Here is a 26082-nt window from a genome sequence, read left to right as displayed (position 1 = left end):
GGCGGCGTCCACGTGACCCGGCGCCGCCCACGTGACCGCGCGCGCGGCGGAGCGATGGCGGCGGGGCTGGCGGGCTTCCTGCTGCTGCTGGGGCTCGCGGCGCGCGGTTAGTGTCCCTGCGCTCCGGGGCCCCTCGCGTGCGCCGCCCCCCGCCTCCCGCGCGCCTCCTCACCGCCCGCTTCCCCGCAGGGCCCGCGCCCGCCGCTGCCGCCAAGATGAAAGTGGTGGAGGAGCCCAACGCGTTCGGGTGAGCGGCCCCGCGGGGCGCGGCGGGGCGGGAGGGACAGCCCCGAGCCCGGTTGCCGCTGACCCTGCCGCTTCTCGCAGGCTCAACAACCCGTTCCTGCCGCAGACCAGTCGCCTCCAGCCCAAGAAGGACCCTTCCCCCGTGTCTGGTGAGTGCGGGGCCCGGCCGCGACGTGGGGGCGACCAGGGAGGGGAGCAGGGAGCCGCGCGCGTTCCCGGCGCGGTGGACGGGGCAGCCTGGGAGGAGGGTCCCTGGAAGGGCGCGGGGCGCGTGCGTTCGCTCGTCAGCCGCCCAGTCTTGGAGTGCGCCGGCGTTAGGGTTTCCAGAACGTTCTGGTCCAAGTTAAACAGGTTCCCCGCGGGAGTTCTCTTCGATTCCTTTTGTGGAGGTGGTTTCCGTTCGCCGTCGGGCGCTGACGTCTTTTGTGCTTTTACGTGCCTAAACGTACAAGGAAAAACGTGCATCGATGTGTTTTGGTGCTTTCTGCCGCTGTTTTTAGAAACGTATCTTTTGCCTTTTTCTGAGCAGCGCGACCTACACGGGGCTGCTCATCTGGTGTGAATCACCGTGTGTCCTCCTGGTGGGGAGTTCCTCCCGCCTCCACGCTTCTTCCTTGATGCTTGGTCTTTTATTTATTTATTTTATTTTATTATTATTTTTTAATGAATTTTTTTAAAGGTCTCATTTATTTATTTGGCAGACAGATCACAAGTAGGCAGAGAGGCTGGCGGAGAGGAGTGGGGAGAAGTAGGCTCCCTGCCGAGCAGAGAGCCTGATGCGGGGCTGGATCCCAGGACCCTGGGATCGTGACCTGAGCTGAAGGCAGAAGCTTTAACCCACTGAGCCACCCAGGCGCCCCGATGCTTGGTCTGTTAGAGGATGGCGCTGCATTCCTTTATCGTCAGACGTTCTGTTTACGCTTGCTGGCCATTAGAAGCAGTGCTGTGCCGAACATCGCTCGGCCGGACTCTTTCTGGGCTGTGTGCACGGTTTCCTAAGGCAGGATCCCAGAAGTGGAATCGCGGGGTCGGGAAGCAGAAAACCAGTAGTGGTTTTTATTGAGCACTACTGTGTGGCAGGGTGTGTGGTGGGAATGCAGAGATGAGCACAACACAGAGCGTTTGTTCTCCAGGAGGTGACAGTCTAACGGGGAGTGTGCGCGTGTGCGCGTGTGTCAACAAAGACATAGGGGAAGTGTGGAATGCTTGAAGAGAAATACTCTGTAGGTGTGGAAAGCAGAGAAAGATACTATGTGTGTGAAGAGGTGAGTGTTTTGGTGATTGCCATTTTCTTTTACTTTTAACTACTGTTAAGTACACTGTACACCCATTGTGGGGCTGGGGTCAGGACACCAAGATCGAGAGGCTGTGCTCTAGGGACTGAGCCGCCGGGTGCCCTTTGGAATTGACATTTTAAATAGGGGAGGCAGGAAAAAGCTGAGAAGTGACATTTTGGTCCAGAGCTGAAGGAGGAAAGGTCATGAGGCGGGATGGGGGTGCTTGGGAAGAGGGGTACAGCAAAAGGGGGGGCCCAGGCCAGCAGGGTTGGGGGTGTGTAGGATGAAGTCAGAGAGGGAACAGATGTGACGAATCTCTCCCTGCTTTTTATTACTAAAAGTATCACAAAGAAAAATGGAGAAACGGGACAGTGAACACCAGCATGCTGTGGGCTTCTGTGAAGGGTTCACGCTCGCCTGGCCTTCCTTTCTGTTACCATTTTGAAAAAAGCAACTTTGAAACCAGGTTACAGACGTTATGACACTTTGTCCCTAAATAGTTCCAGTATGGGTCCCCCAGCCCCCAAATTAGCCCCTGTGTGATGTAAGCAGTCCACGTCCCCTGGTTGGCTCAGTGCTCTCCACAGCTGCCCCCCATCCCAGGATTATTCAAGGCTCACACGTGTCTTTGGTTAGTCAGGTGTCCAGTTCATTTGTTTGTTTTAAATAATTGAGGTTTTTTTTAAGATTTTATTTATTTATTTGACAGAGATCACAAGTAGGCAGAGAGGCAGGCAGAGAGAGAGGAGGCAGAAGGCCCCCGCTGAGCAGAGAATCCGATGCGGGGCTGGATCCCAGGACCCTGAGATCATGACCTGAACCGAAGGCAGAGGCTTTAACCCACTGAGCCACCCAGACACCCCTCCCTATCTTTTTCTAACATTGAAAAGTTGGGATCCTTAATTACGTAAATACGTCTGCTGGCTTACTCCTTTAATTATATAAAGTAGCTTTGGGTTTATAAAGTACTGTTAGTAACCATGAAACGAGAGGGTGGTGTTGGAGTTTTGATGCAGTTCGTTTTAGGGTGAATCCAACCAGAGATGGACCTCAGAGCTCTGGGCTGCACGGCTCACACATCGGTGTTTGCTAGTCACTTTGACGAGCACTTGGGGCAGGTGTTTCTGCCTGTGCTCACTGCTCCTGCCCGCTCTGCGTCTTTTCCACTTAGGATTTTCACTGAACTTTAAAACCGTTTTTATTTTTTAAGATTTTATTTATTTATTTGACAGAGAGAGATCACACGTAGGCAGAGGCAGGCAGAGAGAGAGGAGGAAGCAGGCTCCCTGCTGAGCAGGGAGCCCGATGTGGGGCTCGATCCCAGGACCCTGAGATCATGACCTGAGCTGAAGGCAGAGGCTTTAACCCACTGAGCCACCCAGGCGCCCTTAAAGCCGTTTGTTTTTAAGGTGGTTTTTTGTTTGTTTTTAAGATGTATTTTAGAGAAAGAGCTCACGAGCAAGGTCGGGGGGGGGGGGGTGGGCTGAGAGGGGCAGAGGGACAGAATCCTGAGCAAACCCCTCACTGAGCCCGGAGCCCCACCTGGGGCTTGATCTCACGACCGTGAGATCGTGACCTGAGCCGAAATCAAGAGTTGGATGCTCAGGTGATGGTGCCCCGCAGGCGCCCGATTTTTATTCGAGTTTGGACAGTTTTGTGATAGGGCCAGTTGGGAGCGTGTGGGAAAGTGGCAGGAAGGACGTGGAGACCGCAGGTCCCGCTGAGGCCGTCACGCCGCGGCTGATCTCATGGCTCAGATCGTCTGTAAAGCTTTCCAAGTGGATGGCCTAAGGGCATAGCCACATTATTTTTGTCACACTTAAAGATGAGCACTGATCCCTTCGGTGGAAATCCATCCGTGCTTCAGGTGTCTCATAGTGTCCCGTGTTCAGGAGCTGGTTTGTGCGAGTCTGTGTTCCACTCTGTGTCGTGGCCTCGTGCACCGCGTGTCCGGATCTCGAGCGAGGTCCCCGGCTCGGCCCGCCCGGCCACGCTCTGCGGCGCGCAGGGGGGCAGGTTTTGGCGGGGGGTGGGGGGCGCCTCTGCACCCGTTGAGGCGATTGGAGTTCGCTTTCTTGGGCCGTTTATCCAGCGGCGAGGTGAATCCCCGAACGCCGAGCCGACCTGTATCCTTGCCGTGAGTCCCGCTCAGCTGTGGCGAGTACGTGTTTTCTTTTTTTTTTTTTTTTAATATTTTATTTATTTGACAGAGAGAAATCACAACTAGGCAGAGAGGCAGGCAGAGAGAGAGGAGGAAGCAGGCTCCCTGCAGAGCAGAGAGCCCGATGTGGGGCTCGATCCCAGGACCCTGGGATCATGACCCGAGCCGAAGGCAAAGGCTTTAACCCACTGAGCCACCCAGGTGCCCCGAGTACGTGTTTTCTATACTGATGCATTTAAATTGCTGTTTCTGACCTGCTTTTCATTTCCAGAATTTCAGTTTTTCTGTTTTCTGTGTGGCTGCGGTGACTGTCAGTTCCTGTTTCCCGTTACTCCCTTGAGCACCTGTCGTAGCGGCTCTAAAATTCTCTTCTGCTTTCAGCATCCGCGCGGGGTGCGGCTGGACCCGCCGGAGTTTTCCTTTTCGGTCGGGCGTGGGTCACAGCGCCTGGGCGCTCGCACAGCTCGTGTTTCTGGAGTGAGTGCTTGAAGTGCGCGCAGCTCTGCTCCTTTGTGGGTTTTTTGTTCTCGTTTTGTTTGTTGTTTTCTTTTCTGTTTTAATTTTTTTTTAATATTTTATTTATTTATTTGACAGAGAGAGAGGTCACAAGTAGGCAGAGAGGCAGGCAGAGAGAGAGGGAGAAACAGGCTCCCCACTGAGCAGAGAGCCCGATGCGGGGCTCGATCCCAGGACCCTGAGATCATGACCCGAGCCGAAGGCAGAGGCTTAACCCACTGAGCCACCCAGGCGCCCCCTGTTTTAATTTTTTAAGATTAGCATACGATGAATTATTTCCCCTGGGGTGCGGCCTGTGAGTCGTCAGGGACATCTCCCAGCTCTCACCACGGCACACGCCCTCCCCTGGCCCATCCCGCAGCCGCCCAGCCCTGCCCGCACACCCCAGCAGCCCTCAGTTTGTTGCCTGAGATTCAGAGTCTCCTATGGTTTGTTTCCCTCCCTGGTCCCATCTTGTTTCATTTTTTCCCTCCTTGCCCCCCCCACACCCCACCCTGGCTCTCAAATTCCTCATATCAGGGAGATCATATGAGAATTGTCTTTCTCTGATTGACTTATTCGCTCAACATAACACCCTCTAGTTCCATCCACCTCGTTGCAAATGGCAACATTTCGTGTGTTTTGATGGCTGCATAGTATTCCATGGTACTTATATACCACATCTTCTTTATCCATTGCTCTGCGGGTGGACATGGAGGTTCTCTCCAGGTGATGACGTCTGAGAACATAGGTGAGGTTCGGTGGGTGAGGTCTGGAGCCGAGGACCGGGAAAGAACTCTTGAGACATCTTTGGTGCAGAATGGTGGTTTATTGAAGCCCGGGGCTGCGAGGGGCGGTCCCTTACATGCTTGCAGGTTGGGAGGGGGTCAGGGATGGCCTCTCTAAGGAGTTTTGGAAGCGAGGTTTCTGGGACCTCGAGGGGCTGGCTGTTGTTGGGGAAAAGATTATTCATTAGCAGTAATAAAACCTGTGTCGTGAGACCCGTCAGGTGTGTATCAGTGGGCACATGCTTGGGGACATTTGTCAGCACTGTCCTGGGCGGTTCAGAGATAGTTCCCGAAGGAGTTGGTAAAGCAGACTTCAGGATCCTGGTTGCAGTGGGGTCGGTCAGGCCAGGATTGCCCTTTGCCCTTAGCAGAGCCTTAAGGGGGAGGCAGTTGGTCCCTAAAGGATGCCGCGCTCCCTGCTTCTAGGGCCTGCCGGTGGGTAAGGAAATTCAGTAATTTTTCTCCTGCCTCGTTTCCCACATCGTTCCCCTCTGGACATTCTGACCCTTAACTCTTTGCGGTGGTTGAGGGCGGAAGGCCTCATCTTCCGTAACTCCTTCCTGCTGAGGAGGCGCGTCGAGCTGTCCCCACCCGCGGTCAGCTCCGCTCAGTGGAGGAGTGTGCAGGCGAGCTACGAAAGACGGCGGCTGAGTCCTGTGCCGGCAGCGAAGAGGTGTCTGTGTGGTTAAGGGTCGTGGGTCGTCGGTCGTCGGGAAGCGTTGCGGCGGCGGAGTCCCGCCCAAGTGGAGAAACACTGAAGAAGGCGACACATTGGGATGGGCAAGGCTGTAGGAACGAGACGTCCGCAGAGGAGATCGTGGAGCGCCGACCGTAGGCCTTCAAACCAGGAACTTGACCGATCCCTGAGACAGAGAGAAGGCTCCTGTAGCGCCGTCTCGGCCTTCGTGTCTCTCGTGAGTCCTGTGCCGTTCCGTGGTGATCGGGGGTACACACAGCACTCCGCCCTGCGCCGCTGTTGGGACACGCCGGGTCCTGTCCCGCGGGACCACTGCGCACCGTGCCCCTTCCATACTGGGAAGGGAGATGCCGTGGAGTGACTCACCGAGTGCCTTCACAGTGTAGTGACGAAGGGCTTCTCCCTGCCAGATGACACCCTCTGGCCCTGCGGACGGAGCAGAAGTGGATGGGAAGCGATGATACATTTAGAAACATCGTGGCCATCTTTGCTTTAAATTGGGGAGATTCGTCTGGTAGTAGGGGTTTTGGTAATGCGTCCGTGACTCCAGGCAAACCCCAGGGCGCAGCGGCCTGTCCCCACCCTGCAGGAAGCCGGGGCCGCAGGCAGTTCACGTGTCCAGTGGGTTCCGTTTGGCGCTGGCCGTGTGACGCCAGGTCGCCTTACCCGGTCGGTAGCAAACCAGTCGGCGGCCGGGGGTGCTGTTCTGTGGGGACGCGCCTCTGATGCCGGCCGTCCCGGGCGTCCTGCGCCACTTGGACAAGTACCATGTGTAGGATGTCTTTGCTCCCAGCATAAAACTGCCTTGTGACCGAGCTGTCCCGTAGCGGCTGTGAGCCACCAGTAAGCATCCCAGCTTTGATGCAAGCCCTGCTCAGGACCGCGACCAGCGGGGGTTTGTAGCTGCGGCCCTGGTTGGTGAGGGTTAATTTGTGGGTTTGTGGGGTCATTTAGGACTTTAATAGTTTGAGGATATGAGAAGGTTTGATTACGTCCTGGTGTCTAACCGACTGTGGGCCCGGAAGGAACTTGTTGATTAGTGACAGCTTTATCCCGACACGCACTGTCCCCGCATACTGTTTCAAACACAGCCACGTAGAGGGTGCCGGTCTGTGCGCTGCGAGGGGAAGCCCACCAGGGTAGCCCAGACCACGGCACCATTCCCCATGCCCGGCGCCCCGTTTCATTTTGCAGCTCAGCGTAGTGCTGTGCCCACTGTAGAAAGGAGCCGTCGGTCAGGACAGGCAAGAGGAACATAAAGAGAAGAAACACGGCCTTCATTTTTGTCGAAGAGCGGTTTCAGGTCTTGTATGGGTTCGCAGGAGTAAAGGCCCGCGGTCTGCTCACCGGGCTCCCGTGCCAGAGGCACAGCCTTTATTCTAGGTACCCGAGCTCATGGAGTGCGGCCTTCCCGCTTTCCCGCGGTGGGAGTACATGGACGACCCGGTAGGACCTTTCCGTTTTGGATGTAGGTTTGCTGCTCTAGCCGACTTCCAGTTTTCTCAGTAAGACACGCCTCCGGGACTCGCACAGGGTGGGTTTTCAGTTGTAGTCTCGTCAGGTTTGGGGGGTAAATGATTAGTAGATGCATTGAGTAACTCATAAAGTAAGCCAGCTTCCAGTGAGTAATCCAGTAAAGCATTACAATCTTCATGTAATAACAGATCTGCAGAGAGATGGTTTCCCGCACAGTAATTCCGAAGGGCTGAGTCCCCGAGGTTGTTTCGAAGCAGTCCTTACCCTGAGAGATCCTGATGGCAAGAGGGTGACCCGATTTTCCTGGGTTTCTAGACTGAGTTTAGCAAGGTGGTGTTTTAGAGTTTGATCAGCCTTTTCTGTGTCCCTGGAGGATCGTGCATGCCAGGCTGAATGCGGGAATTATTTAATTTTTAACGCTTGGGCTGTTTGTTGAGTTATTTGAGCAGTAAAAAGAGGATGGTTATCACTCCGGAGAGATCAGGGAAGGCCGAATCCAGGAATAATGTCCCGCAATAACATCTTAGTTACCTCTACGGCTCTTCAGTGTCCCAGGGAAAAGCCTCGACCCATCCAGTGAAGGTATCAACAACACTAATAGAAACCTGGAGTCTTTGCAAGGTGACCTTTGTGTGAAATCAGGTTGTCAGTCCTCTCCTGGAGAGGATCCACGCCTTTGGGCTGGTTTTAAGAGAGCAGGAGGGTGAGCCGTGCCTTCTGGATTTCCCCGGGCACAGACAATACAGGATCGGCAATGCTGTTTTACCGCGGCCTTTAGGGTTACTCGATCAAGTGTATTTTTATTTATTTTTAAGATTTTATTTATTTGACAGAGATCACAAGTAGGCAGAGAGGCAGGCAGAGAGAGAGGGGGAAGCAGGCTCCCTGCCGAGCAGAGAGCCCGATGTGGGGCTCCATCCCAGGACCCTGAGATCATGACCTGAGCCGAAGGCAGAGGCTTTAAGCCAGTGAGCCCCCCAGGCGCCCCCAAATAGATTTTTAATTAAATGTTTTAAAGCATCTTTGCCCAAGTGAGTAGCCCGGTGTAGGTCCTGGGTTACCTTCCATTGACTGTTTTGGGTACAGAGATTTTCCCTCATCGTTAGCCAGCCCGTCCTGTGTGTTTCTAATACAGCCTCGCCCCTGAGCTGTGTGAGTCTCTTGTTCTGAATAGACTGGAGTTACGGACGCCATCAGAGTTCACACTGGCAGACGGCTTAACGTCTCCTCTTTGGCTGCACGGTCTGCTAAGTCGTTGCCTTAAGATTCTTTTTTTTTTTTTTTAAAGATTTTATTTATTTATTTGACAGACAGAGATCACAAGTAGGCAGAGAGACAGGCAGAGAGAGAGAGGAGGAAGCAGGCTCCCTGCCGAGCAGAGAGCCCGATGCGGGGCTCGATCCCAGGACCCTGAGATCATGACCTGAGCCGAAGGCAGAGGCTTAATCCACTGAGCTACCCAGGCGCCCCATTGCTGCCTTAAGATTCTAAGGTCATATCCTTTCAATGTCCTCTAGGTGAATCACGGCTCAGTCCTTGGGCAGGGGTACAGCCTCAAGAAGGGTCATGATTGGGGCGCTTGGGTGGCTCAGTGGGTTAAAGCCTCTGCCTTCGACTCAGATTATGATCCCAGGGTCCTGGGATTGAGCCCCGCATCGGGCTCTCTGCTCAGCAGGAAGCCTGCTTCCCCCTCTCTCTCTGCCTGCCTCTCTGCCTACTTGTGATCTCTGTCTGTCAAATAAATAAATAAAATCTTCAAAAAAAAAGAAAAAGGGTCATGATTTCGAGCCCGTACTTGGGGAGTCACGGCTGACGGTGATCCCCTTTCCTTCCCGATAGCTCCACCAGCATGGCGCGCCGGGAAGGCATATTTGGAGTCTGTGTAAGTGTTGATTTTTAAACCTTTCGCCAGTTGAGGAGCACAGGTGAGCGCTATTATTTCAGCCTTTTGGGCAGAAGGTTTTTGTTTTTTTTTTTTAAGATTCCATTTATCCATTTGACAGAGAGAGAGGGGGAAGCAGGCTTCCCGCTGAGCAGAAAGCCCGACGCAGGGCTCGATCCCAGGACCCTGAGATCATGACCTGAGCTGAAGGTGAGGCTCAACCCGCTGAGCCGCCCCGGCGCCCCTGGGCAGGAGTATTTATTGAAAAGGGTTTTGCCTCAGGAGTTTTAATCCGACGAACTGTGGCATACGCAGCCTTTCTTTCCCCACGAAGCTGCTGCCGTCAGTGGCCGGTCGTCATCTGCACCTCCAGGCGGGAAGTCTTTTCACTCCGGCCCGCCAGAATGGACAAGACCGGCGACCCCCGAGCACTCGTGTTCTGTGGAAGTGCGATGGCCAGGTGCGGCGTCGGGGAAGCTGGGTTTCAAGCTCGACAAGTTGTGAGTGTTCCTCCGGGGTGTCCGAAAGCATGGCCTGGTGTTTAGGAAGGCGGCCTCCCGCCACCTGTTGGTGGCCCTCGGTCTCTAAGACACTCCGGACTGTTGTGGAGTTGCCACTGTCGGGGACTGTCCCGCTGTGAGCCTCGAGGCCTCTTCTGCCAGGAGGGCTGTGGCAGCCGCCGTGCGAAGACAAGCCGGTCACCTTGGCTGTGCTGTTGGGTGACTCCGAAAAACCGCCCCCGGCCTCGCTTCATTGCCCGGTTTTTGCGTGAGAACTCACAGGGCTCGGCTCTGCTTTTCTGCTACATACAGAGTGAAAGGTCTTCCCAGCTTGGGAACGCCAGAGCCGGAGCGGACGGGAGTTGAGCTTGTAATGTTTGAAAGGCCGCGTGCTGAGCCTCAGTCCGGAGCAAGGGCCCTCACTGGGGCCGGTAGCGGGTCATACAGGGGTTTGGCCGAGTCCAAGCCCGCAGTGCCCACGCGGCGGAACCTGCCGTGCCTAGAGAAGCGCGGGTGGTTCTTCCGTAGTCGGAGGCTCAAGATCCGGCACAGCCCTTTTTCTGTCAGTGGTAGAACAGGGTGACCTGGTGTTAGTTCGTCCCCTAAATAGCGCACCTTTTGTAGAGATATTTGTGCCTTTTTAGGGGATGCACGATACCCTCTTTTCGCCAAGAAATTAAGTGAGGTAAGAGAATCCTTATCAGCAGTCTCCTGTGTGGGACCACAGGTCAGCGTGCCGTCTGCATGTTGAATCTCTGTCCCTTCGGACGAGGGAATCGCACGGGGATCCTTGCCGAGCGCAGCTCCGAGTAGGTGAGGACCGTTCTGCATCCCTGTGGCAAGGCCGTCCAGGTTCATTGAGTAGCCCGCGGCCTTGAAGGTGAGGTCCACGCACAGGCAGACAGCGGCTGCATCTCCTCCCTTAGTGGGATGCAAAACCAGGCGTGTTCTGGGTGACGTCCCGTAACCCAGTCGGCGCCACCGGGGACGCGGCGAGAGCAGTGTCTGGACTCGGCCGGCGGCACGGACAGGCGTCACTGCCGCGTTCACAGCTCTCAGGGCTTGGACCATCCGATAGTCCCATTTGGCTTTTTTACTGGTGAAACTGGGGTGTTCTAAGGAGGTTGACAAGGCTTTAAAACGCCAAGTCTGAGAAACTTTCCAGTAAGCGCTGGTAAGCCAGCTTTGGCCTCGGGTTTGAGGGGGTTTTTTTTATGACGTGTGTGGGTTGGGTCCTTCAGGACCACCTTGACGGGCTGGGCTGTAAGAGCCCGTCCTGGGGTATCCCAGCCCAGACCTGTGGGCTTACCTCCTTCCAGACACTGAAGGGGTAGTAGGGTATGGCCCGAGCTCTCCGGACGTTGGAGAAACAGGCCGTTGCCCTCTGTAGGGGGGAGCGCATCGGCCACCGGTTTATCCATGAAGTCTCGTCCGCGTGATGGGTGGGACCCGACGGAGGGACCGGAAAACCTGAGTGGCCAGCCGACTCCTGTGCCTACAGGTTACAGGCACTGTCCGGCGGCGTGTCTCGGTTTCCCCTTCTGTGCCGGCAGTTGTAAGGCCAGAAGGACGGCTGAGGAAGCCAGAGCACGGGCTCCTCCAGCCGTAGGGAACCTGGGCAGCTCACCTCCCCCGTCCAGGGTGACCTGGGGCTCGGTCGTCTGGATGGCAGAGGGCGCCCGACCAGCCGCAGGGCCCCGTCCCGCCGGCTCCTCCAGCTCCGGCTCTCGGGCGGGGAAGCGAGTCCTGCCTCCCTGTCTCTGGAGAGGAGGACGGTCTCTTCCGGCGTCCTGTTTGTTGACAGCCGGCGCGTGGCCCTGGTGGAGAGCGTGTGTTCGCACAGTCTCCGCTCCCACGTCCGGTCTGGCCGCGCGTACAGCAGGGCACTCACTGGTTCTCCGTCCGATACCGGCCTTTCCTTTTGCCCCTGGTGAGTCTGGTGCCGCAGGGAACCCACAGTGGTGGCCGCTGTCCTTGGCGCCTGGACCTTACCCTGCAGTTCAGCCCCGCGGTCCTTTTCTTGCCTTAACGCCGTGTCTGTTATTAAAGACTTCGGTCGCTGCCTCTAGTAGGCGCTGGATGGGAGTTTGAGGACCTAAAGCCATTTTAGTTCGTTTTCGACGGATGTCAGGTGCCGACTGGCCCACAAAGCGCATTTGGTCCGGTCACTGCCTCGGGCGGCCGGGGTGCAGGCGGGCGTGTCTGCAGCCGCCGCGGCCACTGTCCCTGAAACAGAGCGGGAGCCGCATCCGCTCCTTGTGTGACCACCTGAGCGTGATGCAGGTTAGGAAACCCTTTTCCATTCCTTCTGTGAAACAGGCGATCGTGAGGTCTCGTTTTTCTCCGCCCGGACTCTCCTCCCGATCGTTCGTGTGCTCCGGCGCCCCAGCCGGCAGCGACCCGACCTCTCGCGGCCGCTCATCAGCCAAGCCCTGTGCTGCCTCCCGGGCTCGTTTCCTCTCCCCAGGGGAGCGACGGCGAGTCACAATGATATGTAACAGATACATGTGACACACGTATCAGAATGACACGTAACAGCCTTCCAGGTGCCCCTGAACATAATAGGTCCCTCCCGGAGCCTTCAGTAGAGTGAGCGGGATTGTCAGAATGTCGTCCTGAGCCAGGTCTGCTGTGGAGGGTGGGACGTGCCCCTCATCGTGCCCCTTCTCCACGAGCACCTTCCCCAGGAGGAAGCTCCCCGCCGTCAGCCGGAGCTCCTGGAGGCCGGGAGTCCTGCTGCTGGTCTGTCCGGCGGGGCTGGGGGCAGCGGGGTCTCGGGGTTTGGAAGGAGGAGGGCGAGCAGCCGCGCCAGCGTCCTCTCTCTCCGGGCCGGCCGCTTCGGCAGCATCCCGGCTTCCTTGAGCGGAATCTGCCTGTTCAGACAGTCACCATCCAGACCATCCGTGGCGGGGGTCTGTTAGCCCGGCTGCGGGTGACACGCCCTCCAAGAGGCCCGCAGGCCCGGACCCCGATCTAGGGCCCTAAAGGCTCGGATGTGTGGGCCTGCAGTCCAGTTGCCCTTTTCCTCGCAAAAGAGTCTTACAGAGTGAGTGAAGCTTAATGTCCCGTGTATGGGCCACTTCTCGTCGTCTCCTAAGGAGTACTGAGGCCATTCAGTGTTACAGAAGACGACCATTCTTTTTTCCCTCAAATCTGCAATCCAGGTTGTTTCCAGTGGGTCAGAAGGTGTCCCAAAGGAGAATCCTTGGGAGCAGAATTAGAGAATCCCATGTCCCTAGAAAAGTGAGAAGGTCCGTTATCACAACCCCCGACTCCCAGGTCCATTATCACAGTCGGGGGGACTCCCGGGCGGCGTCCCATGCAGGAGGTGTCCGAGGTTCCAGGTGTCAAAAGCGACCGGAGGCGTCCCTCACACAAGACATCGCTACTGAGCACAGTCCTGCCTTCCAGGAAGGCATCCTGCTGTAAAAAGCCCCGGAGGGGCGCCGGCGCCCTGTCCCTACCCCAGCACATCCTAGGCTGCCGATGGGTGCCTGGTGAACGGACTACAATACCGTGCCGCGCTGTGCCGTCGTCTCTCCTGCAGGTTGCCTGCTGTCTTGCCTTTTTTTTTTTAAGATTTTATTTTTTTAATTGACAGAGAGAAAGAGATCACAAGCAGGCAGAGAGAGAGAAGGGGAAGCAGGCTCCCTGCTGAGCAGAGATCCCAATGTGGGGCTCCATCCCAGGACCCTGAGACCATGACCTGAGCGGAAGGCAGAAGCTTTAACCCACTGAGCCACCCAGGCGCCTCTGTCTTGCCATTTTAACCCATGGAAAATACTAGAAAAGTTTGGCAAGGGGAAATTACCCAACTTTGTAGCTTTAAGTAGTTAGTAGAGGACACTGAGAAGAAACAGTAAAGACTGAAATCCATCACGGTCTAGGCGACATTCCGACACACACAGTCCCCACAGCCACCTTCCCTCGGAAACGGCCCCGGTTGGGTTTTAGTTCAGTCGGGTACTGGTTTCGGCCGGCTCCCGGTGGAGGTCCTGCGGCTAGAAGCGCTAGACCAGGGATGTGGAGGGGATCACATTAGATCAATCAGGAGGAAACCTCACATGCAGTCTTGAGATTGGCACCGTCCTGGTGACTTAGGTGACTGTCCGGTGCCCAAGACGGACAACTTTAAGAACAGGAGTGCGGAGAGGGCATCAGGTTCTGGGTCTCATTACCATTCCGGCCAGGGCACTGACCTCGGGCCAAAATGCAGGCGCTCCCCTGCCCGTGGAGCAGCCCCGGGCTAGAGGACTTCAGCCTGAGTAACCGACCGGCAAGTGTTCCAGCAAGACCGCCCTCCTCGAAGAGCCTCCGGAATGAGACTGAAGGAAGAGGGGACAAAGCTCTCCCCGATTCTGCACCCGAGCTCAGAGTCCGGGGGTGAAGACTCACAGCCCCACGTTTGGGCGCTGAATGATGACGTCTGAGAACATAGGTGAGGTTCGGTGGGTGAGGTCTGGAGCCGATGACCAGGAAAGAATTCTTGAGACATCTCTGGTGCAGAATGGTGGTTTATTAAAGCACAGGGACGGGACCTGTGGGCAGGAAGCGCTGCTGCCCCGGGGCTGTGAGCGGCGGACGCTTACATGCTTGCAAGTTGGGAGGGGGTCAGGGATGGCGTAAGCCTCTGAGGAATTTTGGAAGCAAGGTTTCCAGGACCTTAAGGGGCTGGCTGTTGTTGGGGTAAAGATTATTCATTAACAGTAATAAAACCTGTGTCGTGAGGCCCTTCAGATGTCTATCAGTGGGCACATGCTTGGGGATGATTGCCAACACGGATCTTGGCGGTTTCCGAAGATAGTTTCCGAAGGAGTTGGTAAGGCAGACTTCAGGATCCTGGTTGGGGTGGGGTCGGTCAGGCTAGGATTGTCCTTTGCCCTTAGCAGAGCCTTAAGGGGGAGGCAGTTGGTCCCTTGAGGATGCCGCGCTCCCTGCTTCTAGGGCCTGCCGGTGGGTAAGGAAATTCAGTAATTTTTCTCCTGCTTCTGTTTTCCACATCACACAGTTTGGCTATTGTGGATGTTGCTGCTATAAACATTCGGGTGCACGTGCCCCTTCGGGTCCCTACGTTGGTATCTTTAGGGTAAATACCCAGTAGTGCGATTGCTGGGTCGTAGGACAGCTCTGTTTTCAACTTTTTGAGGAACCTCCATGCTGTTTTCCAGAGTGGCTGCACCAGCCTGCATTCCCACCAACAGGGCAGGAGGGTCCCCTTTCTCCGCAGGCTCTCCAACATCTGCCGTTTCCTGACTGGTTAATTGTAGCCATTCTGACTGGTATGCAGTGGCATCTCACTGGTTTTGATTTGTTTTTCCCTGATGCCGGGTGACGTGGAGCACTTTTTCATGGGTCTGTTGGCCATCTGGATGTCTTCTGTGCAGAAATGTCTGTTCACGTCCTCTGCCCATTTCTTGATTGGATTCTTTGTTCTTTGGGTGTTGAGTTTGCTAAGTTCCTTATAGATTTTGGACACTAGCCCTTTATCTGATATGTCGTTTGCAAATATCTTCTCTCATTCTGTCAGTTGTCTTTTGGTTTTGTTGACTATTTCCTTTGCTGTGCAAAAGCTTTTGATCTTGATGAAGTCCCAGTAGTTCATTTTGGCCCTTGCTTCCCTTGCCTTTGGTATGTTTCTAGGAGGAAGTTGCTCCGGCTGAGGCCAAAGAGGTTGCTGCCTGCGTTCTCCTCAAGGATGTTGATGGATTCCTGTCTCACACTGAGGTCCTTCATCCATTCTGAGTGTATTCTCGTGTGTGGTGTGAGGCCATGGTCTGGCTTCCTTCTTCTGCATGTGGCTGTCCAATTTTCCCAGCACCATTTGTTGAAGAGACTTTTTTCCACCGGACATTCTTTCCTGCTTTGTTGAAGATTAGTTGACCATAGAGCTGAGGGTCCTCTTCTGGGCTCTCTATCCTGTTCCACTGATCTGTGTGTCTGTTTTTGTGCCAGTACCATGCTGTCTTGATGATGACAGCTTTGTCATAGAGCTTGACGTCTGGAATTGTGATGCCGCCAACTTTGGCTTTTTTTTCAACATTCAATATTTGGGGTCTTTTCTGGTTCCATGTAAGTTTTAGGATTATTTGTTCCGTATCTTTGAAAAACATTGATGGTGTTTTTTTGTTTGTTTGTTTTTTTGTTTTGTTTTGTTTTTTTTTTTAAAGATTTATTTTTTTGACAGATAGAGATTACAAGTAGGCAGAGAGAGACAGAGAGGAGGAAGCAGGCTCCCAGCCAAGCAGAGAGCCCGATGCGGGGCTTGATCCCAGGACCCTGGGATCATGACCTGAGCCGAATGCAGAGGCTTTAACCCGCTGAGCCACCCAGGCGCCCCAATTTGATGGGGATTGCGCTAAATGTGTAGATTGGTTTAGGCAGCATAGACATTTTCACAATATTTGTTCTTCCAATTCATGAGCGTGGAACGTTTTTCCATTTCCCTGTGTCTTCCTCAATTTCATTCATGAGTACTTCATAGTTTTCTGAGTACAGATTCTTTGCCTTTTTTTTTTTTTTTTTTTTAGATTTTATTTATTTATTTGACAGAGATCACAAGTAGGGAGAGAGGCAGGCAGAGAGAGAGAGGAGGAAGCAGGCTCCCTGCCAAGCAGAGAGCCTGATGTGGGGCTCGATCCCAGGACTCTGGGATCATGACCTGAGCGAAAGGCAGAGGCTTTAACCCACTGAGCCACCCAGGCGCCCCTCTTTGCCTCTTTTTAAAGAAGATTTTATTTATTTATTTATTTGACAGAGATCACAAGTAGGCAGAGAAGCAGGCAGAGAGAGAGAGGGAAGCAGGCTCCCTGCTGAGCAGAGAGCCCGATGCGGGGCTCGATCCCAGGACCCTGAGATCATGACCTGAGCCAAAGGCAGAGGCTTAACCCACTGAGCCACTCAGGAGCTCCCTGCTCTTTGCCTCTTTGGTAAGGTTTATTCCTAGGTATCTTACGGTTTTGGGTGCAATTGTAAATGGGACTGACTCCTTAATTCCTCTTTCTTCTGTCTTGCTGTTGGTGTATAGAAATGCAACCAACTTCTGTGCATTGATTTTATATCCTGACACTTTACTGAATTCCTGTACAAGTTCTAGCAGATTTGGGGTGGAGTCTTTTGGGTTTTCCACACAGAGTATCATATCATCTGTAAAGAGTGATAGTTTGACTTGTTCTTTGCCACTTTGGATGCCTTTAATTTCTTTTTGTTGTCTGATTGCTGAGGCTGCGACTTCTAGTGCTATGTTGAACAGCAGTGGTGATAATGGACATCCCTGCCGTGTTCCTGACCTTAGTGGAAAAGCTCTCAGTTTTCCCCATTGAGAATGATATTCGCGGTGGGTTTTTCATTGATGGCTTTGATGATCTTGAGGTATGTGCCCTCTATCCCTACACTCTGAACAGTTTTGGTCAGGAAAGGATGCTGTACTTTGTTAATGCTTTTTCGGCATCTGTTGAGAGTATCATGTGGTTCTTGTTCTTTCTTTTATTAATGTGTTGTATCACATTGATGGATTTGCGGATGTTGAACCAAACTTGCAGCCCTGGAATAAATCCCAGTTGGTCGTGGTGAATCATCCTTTTAATGTCCTGTTGGATCCTCTTGGCTAGTATTTTGGTGAGAATTTTCACATCTGTGTTCATCAAAGATATTGGTTTGTAATTCTCTTTGCCTGGTTTGGGGATCAGGGTAATTCTGGACTCATAAAATGAGTTTTGAAGTTTTCCTTCCATTTCTGTTTTTTGGAACAGTTTCAGGAGAACAGGTATTAATTTTTCTTTAAATGTTTGTTAGAATTCCCTGGGAAGCCGTCCGGCCCTGGGCTCTTGTTTGTTGGGAGATTTTCGATGACTGCTTCAATCTCCTTACTGTTTACGGATCTGTTCAGGTTTTCTGTTTCTTCCTGGTTCAGTTGTGGTAGTTTATACGTCTCTAGGAAGGCATCCATTTCTTCCAGATTGTCAGATTTGCTGGTGTATGGTTGCTCATAATATGTTCTTACAATTGTTTGTTTCTTTTTTTTTTTTAATATTTTTATTTATCTGACAGAAATCACAACTAGGCAGAGAGGCAGGCAGAGAGAGAGGAGGAAGCAGGTTCCCCACGGAGCAGAGAGCCCGATGTGGGACTCGATCCCAGGACCCTGAGATCATGACCTGAGCCGAAGGCAGAGGCTTTAACCCACTGAGCCACCCAGGCACCCCAAATTGTTTGTTTCTTTGGTGTTGGTTGTGATCTCTCTTCTTTCACTCATGATTTTATTAAAATTTTTAATGATTTTATTTGACACACAGAGATCACAAGCAGGCAGAGAGGCAGGCAGAGGTGGGGGGAAGCAGGCTCCCTGCTGAGCAGAGAGCCCGATGCGGAGCTTGATCCCAGGACCCTGAGATCATGATCTGAGCCGAAGGTAGAGGCTTAACCCATTGAGTCACCCAGGCGCCCCATAAACTGTTTTTTAAAGATTTATTTTAGAGAGCACAAGCGAGAAGGGGGAGGGTAAGAGGCAGAGGAGAGAATTTTTTTTAAGATTTTTATTTATTTGACAGCGAGACACAGCAAGAGAGGGAACACAGGCAGGGGGACTGGGAAAGGGAGAAGCAGGCTCCCTGCTGAGCAGGGAGTCCGATGCAGGGCTCCGTCCCAGGACCCTGGGATCATGACCCGAGCTGAAGGCAGACCCCTGATGACTGAGCCCCCCCAGGGACCCCAGGAGAGTGAGTCTTAGGCAGATTTCACACTCCCTATGGAGCCAGACACGGGGCTCGATCCCAGGACCCGGAGATCATGACCTGAGCCGAAGGCAGAGGCTTAACCCACTGAGCCACCCAGGCGCCCCCCCTGGTTTCACTTCTGACATGCGGGAGCAGCTGTCGACCCCTCCGAGCGGAGGCGTTCTGCGCGGATCAAGCCCTGCGGGTTTCTCAGACGCCCTGTGCCGCGCCGCAGCCCTGCCCTAGAAAACGACGCTCGCCTCCTGCACAGCCGTCTGGCCGCTCGTTTCTGTGACTCCGCTTGCCCGCTTTGTGCTGCGTAGCGACAGCCACAATGAGAAGCGAACCGAGAAGGTCTCCGCCGGTGCAGGGAGGGAGCGCCTGGGGCGGCGCGTGCCGGCTGGTCTGCGCTCATCCCCTCCGCGCGGGACAGGACGGCCGGTGCGCCCCTGCCTGGTTCCTCCCGCTCGGTTCTGTCAGGGACGCGTATCCTCGCGCTTCCGGAGCGGAAGGGCTGGTCCTGCCCCACCGGCAGCACGCTTTCCCGCGGGGACGCCGTCCTTCCCCGGGGGCCGCCTGCAGAGGGAGACGGCGGGGGGATCATCCCTGTTGCCCCGACATCCCAGCCGCTGGATCACCCCCCCCCCCCGCATCCCTGTCGCTGGGGCCCATGACCCTGGGTGGGCTCGTCTAGGCCCAGGCCCTGCGGTGGGCTCACGTGCACTGCAGAGGGCCGGGGGGGGGGGGGGGGCTGGTGACAGCTGCCTCCAACACAGCGCAGGCTTCCATGCGGCCTTTTTAAACAATTTGAGGTTGGTTGTTTGTTTTTTAAAATATTTTATTTAGGCTCCATAGCTCAGGGGTTAGAGCACTGGTCTTGTAAAATATTTTATTTACTTACTTGACAGAGATCACAAGCAGGCAGAGAGGGGGAAGCAGGCTCCCCACTTAGCAGAGAGCCCGATGCGGGGCTCGATCCCAGGACCCTGAGATCATGACCTGAGCCGAAGGCAGAGGCTTAACCCACTGAGCCACCCAGGCGCCCTAATTCTCCTAATAATTTTAGAGGTAACACCCCTCCTGACGTGACTGAAGTCCCAGGAATTCCTTTTTTTTTTAAAAAAAGAGCGAGGGCTAGAGCGAGGGCACAAGCAGGGGGAGCAGCAGAGGGGAAGCAGCTCCCCGTAGAGGAGGGAGCCGGACGCGGCACTCCATCCAGGACCCCGGGATCCTGACCTGAGCCCGAGGCAGCCACCCCAGCCCCCCTCTTTGCTTCTTCCTCCGCAGGTCAGGATGTCCGCGCTCTCTCAGCCTTCACTGTTGACTCGTGAAGTGTGTGCCGGTAGCTCAGTGAGAGGGACCTCCCGTGAGGTCGTGCTCCCCACTGCACACAGCTGGGCTCCGCTGATTCGAGCTGTGGGAACTCACAGGCGTGTGTTAACTCAGGGCAGGTGCGCGCAGACCGCCCTCCCTGCCAGCGAGGGGCCCGTCCGTGCGTCCTCTGTCCACTGGAGGGAAAGCAGATCGCGGACGTGCCCGTGGTTGCAGCCGCGCAGGGCACGGTCCGGCGTCTGTGCGAGCGCAGAGCGAGCGGCCCTGCGTGCTCCCCCGATCCCGACCCGGGCCGGCCGTCTTCCCGTGCGGCGCCAGCGAGCGCGGCCGTCCTGACGCGGGGCCGCCGCTCCCCGGGGGAGGTCCGGAGCTGCTTCAGAGAACCCTCTCCTCAGTCCTCGGGCCGTTTCCGTCGAGGTGGCCGGTTCAGCTCTGTGTCCTGGTGGTGTGCGCTGCCCATGTTTCCGGGCCGCCCGCGGGCGTCTCTTTCGCTCTGGACGCGCCCCCGAGGCACGCGAGTCCTAAAATCCTGGGGCCGGCTGTGTCGTTTCTCAGAGTGCCTCTGGGGTCAGAGCCCACGGAGTCGCTGGGACGCCAGTGTCGGAAGGCGTCCCCCTCTGCTTTTCTACTAAGCTTTAGGCTTAGCCTCAAAGCCATCCGGAGTTACTCGGTACGTGGGTAAAGGAAGGTTCCGTGTCGTCCTGCGTCCGCTTTCCTCTCCGGCACCGCTGAGAAGACGGCCCTTTCCGCACTGGGTGGGCCTGATCAGGGCATGGGGACGAATGTTCTGGACTGCGGGCTCCCGGCCGTTTCTGCCTGTGCGTGCACCAGCGCCCCGCGGCGCTCCTCTCGGCTCCGAAGCACAGTTGGAACCGGGGACTTCGTTTTTCAGTTTCTTCTTTTACTCTAAGTTCCGGCCATGTGGGGCTCTTTAGATTCACGATGGGTTTTCCCATTTCCCCGAAGAAACGTTACTGGGATTTTGATACAGGTCGAATCACGTCATTTCGGGCAGTTGTCCCATTTTAGGATTGAGGTTTCCTGCCCGCGAACACGGGCTTCTGTCCGTGCGCGTCTGTGGTCGCGGCCGTGGGGTCCGCGGTCTGCACGTCCTCCCCCTTTCCGGCACTCTGCCACGCGGGACCGCGGGACGCGCTTTCTGGATGGTGAGTGTAGGGAAACACCCGGCATCTGCCAGTTTTGTGTCCTGCGACATCGTGACCAGACTTGGGGACTCCGTCATGGCACCGTCACCGTTCCTTCTTCTCTGGGTCGGATGCTTTTTCTTTCTCTGGTGCCCGCCTGCTCCCGCGGGAAGGTGCCATGCGGGGCTGGAGCGGGCAGCGCGGGGGTCTCGTGCCGTGTGTCCCCAGCAGGACGCGCGCTGTGGGGTCCGCCTCGGCGGCCTCTGTCGTGGTGCCGCCCTCCTGCTCTTGCGTGGTCGCGGGCGGCTGCTCCGGAAGGGCCGGGGTCCGCGGCTGCTGCATCGTCAATACGCTACCCTGGCGGCTGGAGGTGCAGCCGAGCCCCTGGGATGGAGCGGGGGCCCTGGCCCGCTGCCGGAGGGCATCGGCGGTGTTATGGGCGAGGGCTCTCCGTGGATCTCCGTGACTTTGTGCTGCCGTGATGCTGGCCCCGGAGGCTCTGGGGACGCGCGGGGAGGCAGGAGCGGCTGTGTCTCCCGGACCGTGTCGGGTCACACGGGACGGCTGCCAGCGCACCTCTCCCGGCGTCTCGTGTCTGCGGACCCGGCCGTGTCCCCTCTGTCCCGCCCGACTGGAGGAGCCGCGGCGGTGGGCTGGCCGAAGGCAAGTGGAGTCTGCTGGGCTCCGTGAAGAACCAGTGTTGGTTTGCCGGCTTCTCTCCGGCCTCTGCCCCGTCTGTCTGTCCCGTCGCTAGTGTGCGTCTGGTGAGCCCCTGGTCCAGTCTCCGACGCCGTGAAGACGCAGGCTCTGCCGGTGGCCCGGATCGGAGCCGCGCCCGTGAGTGCTGGAGGCCTGTGGTCCGGGTCAGGGTTTTCCGATCTCCCTTGTGACTTCCCGTGTGAGCCGCGGCGGCAGTGTCCGCGTCTCCGACGACTCCTGTGCGGGGCCTTCCCCCGGCCGGTGCGGCGCTCAGGACGCGCAGGGGAGCACGGCCTCCCTGGAACCGCTGTGGCCCGGCGGGGCGGCTTCTCTGTCCCTCGTGGCTCTGTTGACATTTTCTTCCAGGCGACAGGCTCGATCCCGCTCCTCTTTCCACATGTGCCTCTCCCTCGTCTGTCTTCTCTGTGGAAGCTGCGGGGGTTAAGGACATCGGACACCAGTAAATTGTTTTTTTCCTTTGTGTCCTGCATGTACTTGGGTTGGCTCCGCCCTGCAGGCGACCCCGCTGGACACTGGGTGTCCCCAGCAGAGGCCGGTGCTGACGTGTCTGTGAGTGACCACCACGGGACCCGCCGGCCATGTATTCACGCGTCCCGGAGAAGCGCGCAGACCCCGTTCCGTCTGGAGGGGCGCCCCGGGCTGTCGTCACTGTTTCAGATGCGCCACCACCGCGCTGACCCTGCTGGCCGAGCCGCGGGCTTCACGGCTTCTCTCCGGCTGTGTCCGGGGCTCGCCACGGCCGTTTGCCGGCGCTCCGTGCGCTCACCGGCCTTGCCTGGCTGCCAGCGTTCCTCTCCTGGCGCCTTCCTCTAACGTCAGTCTTTGTCCGTGTTCCTTCCGTTCTCGGAGCTTATTTAAGACCATTTGCAAGTCTAAGTCCAGCATCTGGCTGCTCCCGGGAGGAGTCTGTCCCCCTTCCCTCGGGCACGGCCACACTGTTCTGGCGCCCCTTGTGCTGAGAATCGGGACACCCGGGCAGGCGCCGGGGACTCCTTGTGGGCCCCACAGCCGGCTGCTGTCAGAGGCCGCCCTTCCTGCCCTGCTCCCGGCCCCCACCGTGAGCTCCTGCCGGAGACCAAGTCGGGCAAAGTGGCGAGCAGTGCCCCGGCAGCCCCCGCCGGTTCGCCGGCGCAGACCCGCCGCTCCTCACGAGACGCTGGGCCGCCGGGTGCAGAGGGGCGCGCTCGTCGGCCCCTCTGTGCTCCCGAGCCTCTGGCAAGGCCGGGTCCGCTGGCTTCTGGCTCTCCGCCCTGCGCCGCGCTGCCCGCCCCACGCCCCACTCGGCCCGTCTACTCTCTTCCAGGGCCCGCGCACCTCTTCAGGCTTTCCGGCAAGTGCTTCAGCCTGCTGGAGTCCACGTGAGTGAGCGGGGCGCCGGCGGGGGCGGCCGCTGGGACGCCCCTGATGCGCCTGTGCCCCCAGGTACAAGTACGAGTTCTGCCCGTTCCACAACGTGACGCAGCACGAGCAGACCTTCCGCTGGAACGCCTACAGCGGGGTCTTGGGGTGAGCAGGGGTGAGCAGGGCTTCCCGGGCCCGCCCGGCGCCCCCCACTCCCGCCCCGCCTCACGCGCTCCGTGCGCCCGCAGCATCTGGCACGAGTGGGAAATCGTCAACAGCACCTTCCGGGCCATGTGGATGCGCGATGGTGACTCCTGCCGCACCCGGAGCCGGCAGAGCAAGGTGGGACTGTGGGGCAGGGCCCGAGGGCGCGGGCTCCGGCCCCCCACCCCCAGCCTGCCCACCGGCTGTCCCCGCAGGTGGAGCTGACCTGTGGCAAAAGCCACCGCCTGGCCCACGTGTCCGAGCCGAGCACCTGCGTGTACGCGCTGACGTTCGAGACGCCTCTGGTCTGCCACCCACACTCACTGTTAGGTAGGACCCCCGGCCGGCCGGGCAGCGGGGGGCACCGAGGAGCGCGGCTCAGCCGGCCTCTGTTGGACCCTAGTGTACCCCGCGCTGCCCCCGGCCCTGCAGCAGCGCTGGGACCGGGCGGAGCAGGACCTGGCCGACGAGCTCATCACGGCGCAGGTGAGGTGTGGGGCGGGCGCCCCCTCCCCGGGGCACGGTGCAGCCCGGAGCTGGCTGTTCCCTCCTCCCCCATCCCCAGGGCTACAGCAAGGTGCTCCGGGCGCTGTTTGAGGACGCGGGCTACCTAAGGCCCCTAGAAGAAGGTGAGTCGGCACAGGAAGGAGCGGTCAAGGACCCGGTGTTCCAGACCTTAGAGAGCTGCAGTGAGGTAGGGACGGGGCAGGGTGCCCAGCCCCGAGATGGCCCCCCGGCACTGGGCCGCACCCCTGCCCTCCGGGCTCGTCTGTCGCAGGCGCACAGAGAGCTGGTGAAGGAGCTGCGGAGACTGCAGGGCGTGCTGACGCAGCACGGCGTCTCCCACGCCAGGCCCGCTGGTGAGTCGCGCCCCGGGCGGGGCCCGGCCCCCTGGGGACCTGCGGCCTGTGGGCCAGGCCCCGTGCTGACTCCTGCCGCTTGCTGTTCTGGCAGAAACTTCCAGCTCCGAGCACGTGGGCCCCAGGACACCCACAGACCGGACAGCAGAGCAGCTGCGAGGCGCCCCGGGACTGCGTGGGAACACCTTGTGACCCGCGGGGAGGGGGGCAGGTGGGGGGGCAGGTGCGAGCCGAGAGGCAGACGGAATAAAGATTCAAAGTTTTAATTAATTCCCGTACTGACAAAAATAATTCCGTGAATTCTGTAAACTGCTGCATAAATGCCGTAGTGTAAAAAGTTTTAAATAAGTGTTAACTCGGAACAGTTCACTACAAGTAAATGATTATGCTGATAAATACCACTTTCTGGATAAAGTTCCGTTCCGGTAACGTTCTCATCCAAATACTCAGAACACAAGCGGAGGCTTCCGCAAGTCACTCGCACGAAGCAGCCACACTGGGCGAGGCCTCCCGCGACCCCAGCTACAGCAGCGGCGGCGGGACGCAGCCGGAACCTCCAGCGCCGGGAGGCCGCGCACCTGCAGGTCAGCCGAGGCTCCCCCCAGGGCTGGGGCTGCCCACCCACGGGGCGGGAAGGACCCCAACAGGCAGTCCCCTGGGTCCCCGTGATGCCGTGGCTCCTGTCTTGCCCGCCGCACGGCAAGAGCCAACCAGAGCACCTTCTGCAGACCTCAGGCTGAACTGCCTGCCCTTGGTCCACAACGTGAAAGGGTCTAGACTAGGTACTGATAATAAACACTCCTGTTTCCCAAAATGACCAAAGGCCTAAAATGGGAAACGATGCATAAATATTAATAAAAATAATTTTAAACGGTGATAACAGTAGCACAAAATAGACGTCATTTCTAAGAGCTAAGAAGTCATCACTACCATTAAAAACAAAGTGGATTCACTAAAACCAAGTCAACAGTCACCTTTCGTAGCGGGCAGCTGAGGACCGTCGCGGAGCCACCCTGGCGACGGAGCCGTCGGTATGTCTTAAAGGTTTTCAACCGCTTACTCTAGAAAGTATTTGGTTACCGATAAGAATTCTTACCGAGCCACTTACAAAATGCTATGAAAAGTCTTTGGCAAAGCCACGTGTGGGCCCAGACCTCCGGGCCAGAGGGGCCGCACCTGTTCCCGCCACCCTCTACGGCTGTCGTGAGGAGAAGAGAATCGGGGCCGACTGCACCTCCTGTGCGCTGCCCAGATTGCCAGGAAGACGACCCAGCGCACAGCGGAGAAGATTAGGTCGTCCCCAAAACCACACCCATTCTCAGGAGCCTTTCTGCCGGGGCCAGGTGGCTGGGCTCTCCCTGCAAGTGGGGGGGGGGGGGGGTGTCACCTGAGTGACCCTGGTGATCCCCCGGGCTACCCCGCAGGGTGGGGCGAGTCTCTGGCCTCAGGCCACTCAACTGGGGGCCCGGTAGGGTCCCGGGGCCGCAGAGGCTCAGGGACGGCCTTGCGAGATGAACGTGAGCGCCTCCGCCATCAGACCCCCAGGAGCAACAGCCCGAGGGAAGGGCCTCGTCCGCCCCTCGTGTGAGGCTCAGGCACTTAGACGAGCGGCTGCAGGGCTCGGCGCCCGCGCCACTGCACACTCCTGGCCTAGGAAACCAGTTAGCGAGCGTGCACAGGGTGCGGGTCCTTCCGCAAACTGAAAACCTGTGTCTTTCGGCCTCACTGCTACAGGTACTGTTTGCACGTCATCGGAAAACTAAAAAAATCGGGCATTTCTCACTACTAGATAAACGCTCACTAACTTCAGAATAGGGAATCCAAGAGCTTGACCATAGCACGAATTAACGAGGAACGGAGGGAAATGGTGTCAGTTCACAGGCCACGTGTAAAGCTTCGCGTCACCACGTATTAAAAACCACAAACCCAGAAAGCAGCAACTCAGAGTGACGCCCCCAGTTTACAAAGTGCTTGGCAGGGTCACCTGCGCCATTCCTGAGCCCGTGGCCGGCCGGGCAGGCTCCGGGGGGTGTGCCCATGAGGCTGGAGAGGCAGCGGCCGCAGCCCGGGCCGGGGACGGCAGGAACAGTCACCATGGGAGGGGCTGGCCCTCACAGTAGGGGCAGGGGGGCGCGCCCGCGGCGCACGGCTCGCAGAGCACGCGGTGCTGGCAGGGCTGGAGGGTGGTGCCGCGGGCGCGCTCCCGGCACACGGCGCACTGCTTGGCTCGCAGCTGGAAGATGACCT

General features: G+C 57.2%; 2 protein-coding genes across 3 annotated transcripts in view; one reads left to right on the top strand and one right to left on the bottom strand.

Moving 5' to 3' along the window:
• Positions 1–20: 20 nt before the first annotated feature.
• GNPTG (N-acetylglucosamine-1-phosphate transferase subunit gamma) lies at positions 21–24236 on the top strand. Its single transcript, XM_045993944.1, has 11 exons — positions 21–106; positions 190–247; positions 328–395; positions 22734–22788; positions 22853–22936; positions 23020–23113; positions 23191–23305; positions 23379–23461; positions 23541–23669; positions 23754–23835; positions 23930–24236. The coding sequence occupies exons 1-11, from the start codon at positions 55–57 to the stop codon at positions 24025–24027; spliced, it is 918 nt and encodes a 305-aa protein (XP_045849900.1). The 5' UTR covers positions 21–54; the 3' UTR covers positions 24028–24236.
• UNKL (unk like zinc finger) overlaps positions 18108–26082 on the bottom strand; it is a 42892-nt gene continuing 34917 nt past the window's right edge. Inside the window, exon 14 of one of the 2 annotated variants that reach the window (XM_045993938.1) lies at positions 18108–18809. In XM_045993938.1, the coding sequence (XP_045849894.1) occupies positions 18645–18809 (165 nt within the window). In that variant the 3' untranslated portion in view covers positions 18108–18644. Of the gene's footprint in view, positions 18810–24082; positions 26081–26082 lie in introns of those variants that run through there. The other variant, XM_045993939.1, reaches the window with a different exon arrangement.

The sequence above is a fragment of the Meles meles genome, chromosome 21 (assembly GCF_922984935.1).
Source record: "Meles meles chromosome 21, mMelMel3.1 paternal haplotype, whole genome shotgun sequence".
Classification (NCBI taxonomy): Eukaryota; Metazoa; Chordata; class Mammalia; order Carnivora; family Mustelidae; genus Meles; species Meles meles.
Note: the sequence above shows the minus strand (reverse complement) of the source record. Positions and strands in the feature narration are given on the sequence as shown.

Coding starts and splice junctions, on each gene's coding strand:
- GNPTG (XM_045993944.1), top strand. CDS start 55: ATGGCGGCGGGGCTGGCGGGCTTCCTGCTGCTGCTGGGGCTCGCGGCG. Junction 107..189: donor GCTGGGGCTCGCGGCGCGCG/GTTAGTGTCCCT, acceptor GCTTCCCCGCAG/GGCCCGCGCCCGCCGCTGCC. Junction 396..22,733: donor GGACCCTTCCCCCGTGTCTG/GTGAGTGCGGGG, acceptor ACTCTCTTCCAG/GGCCCGCGCACCTCTTCAGG.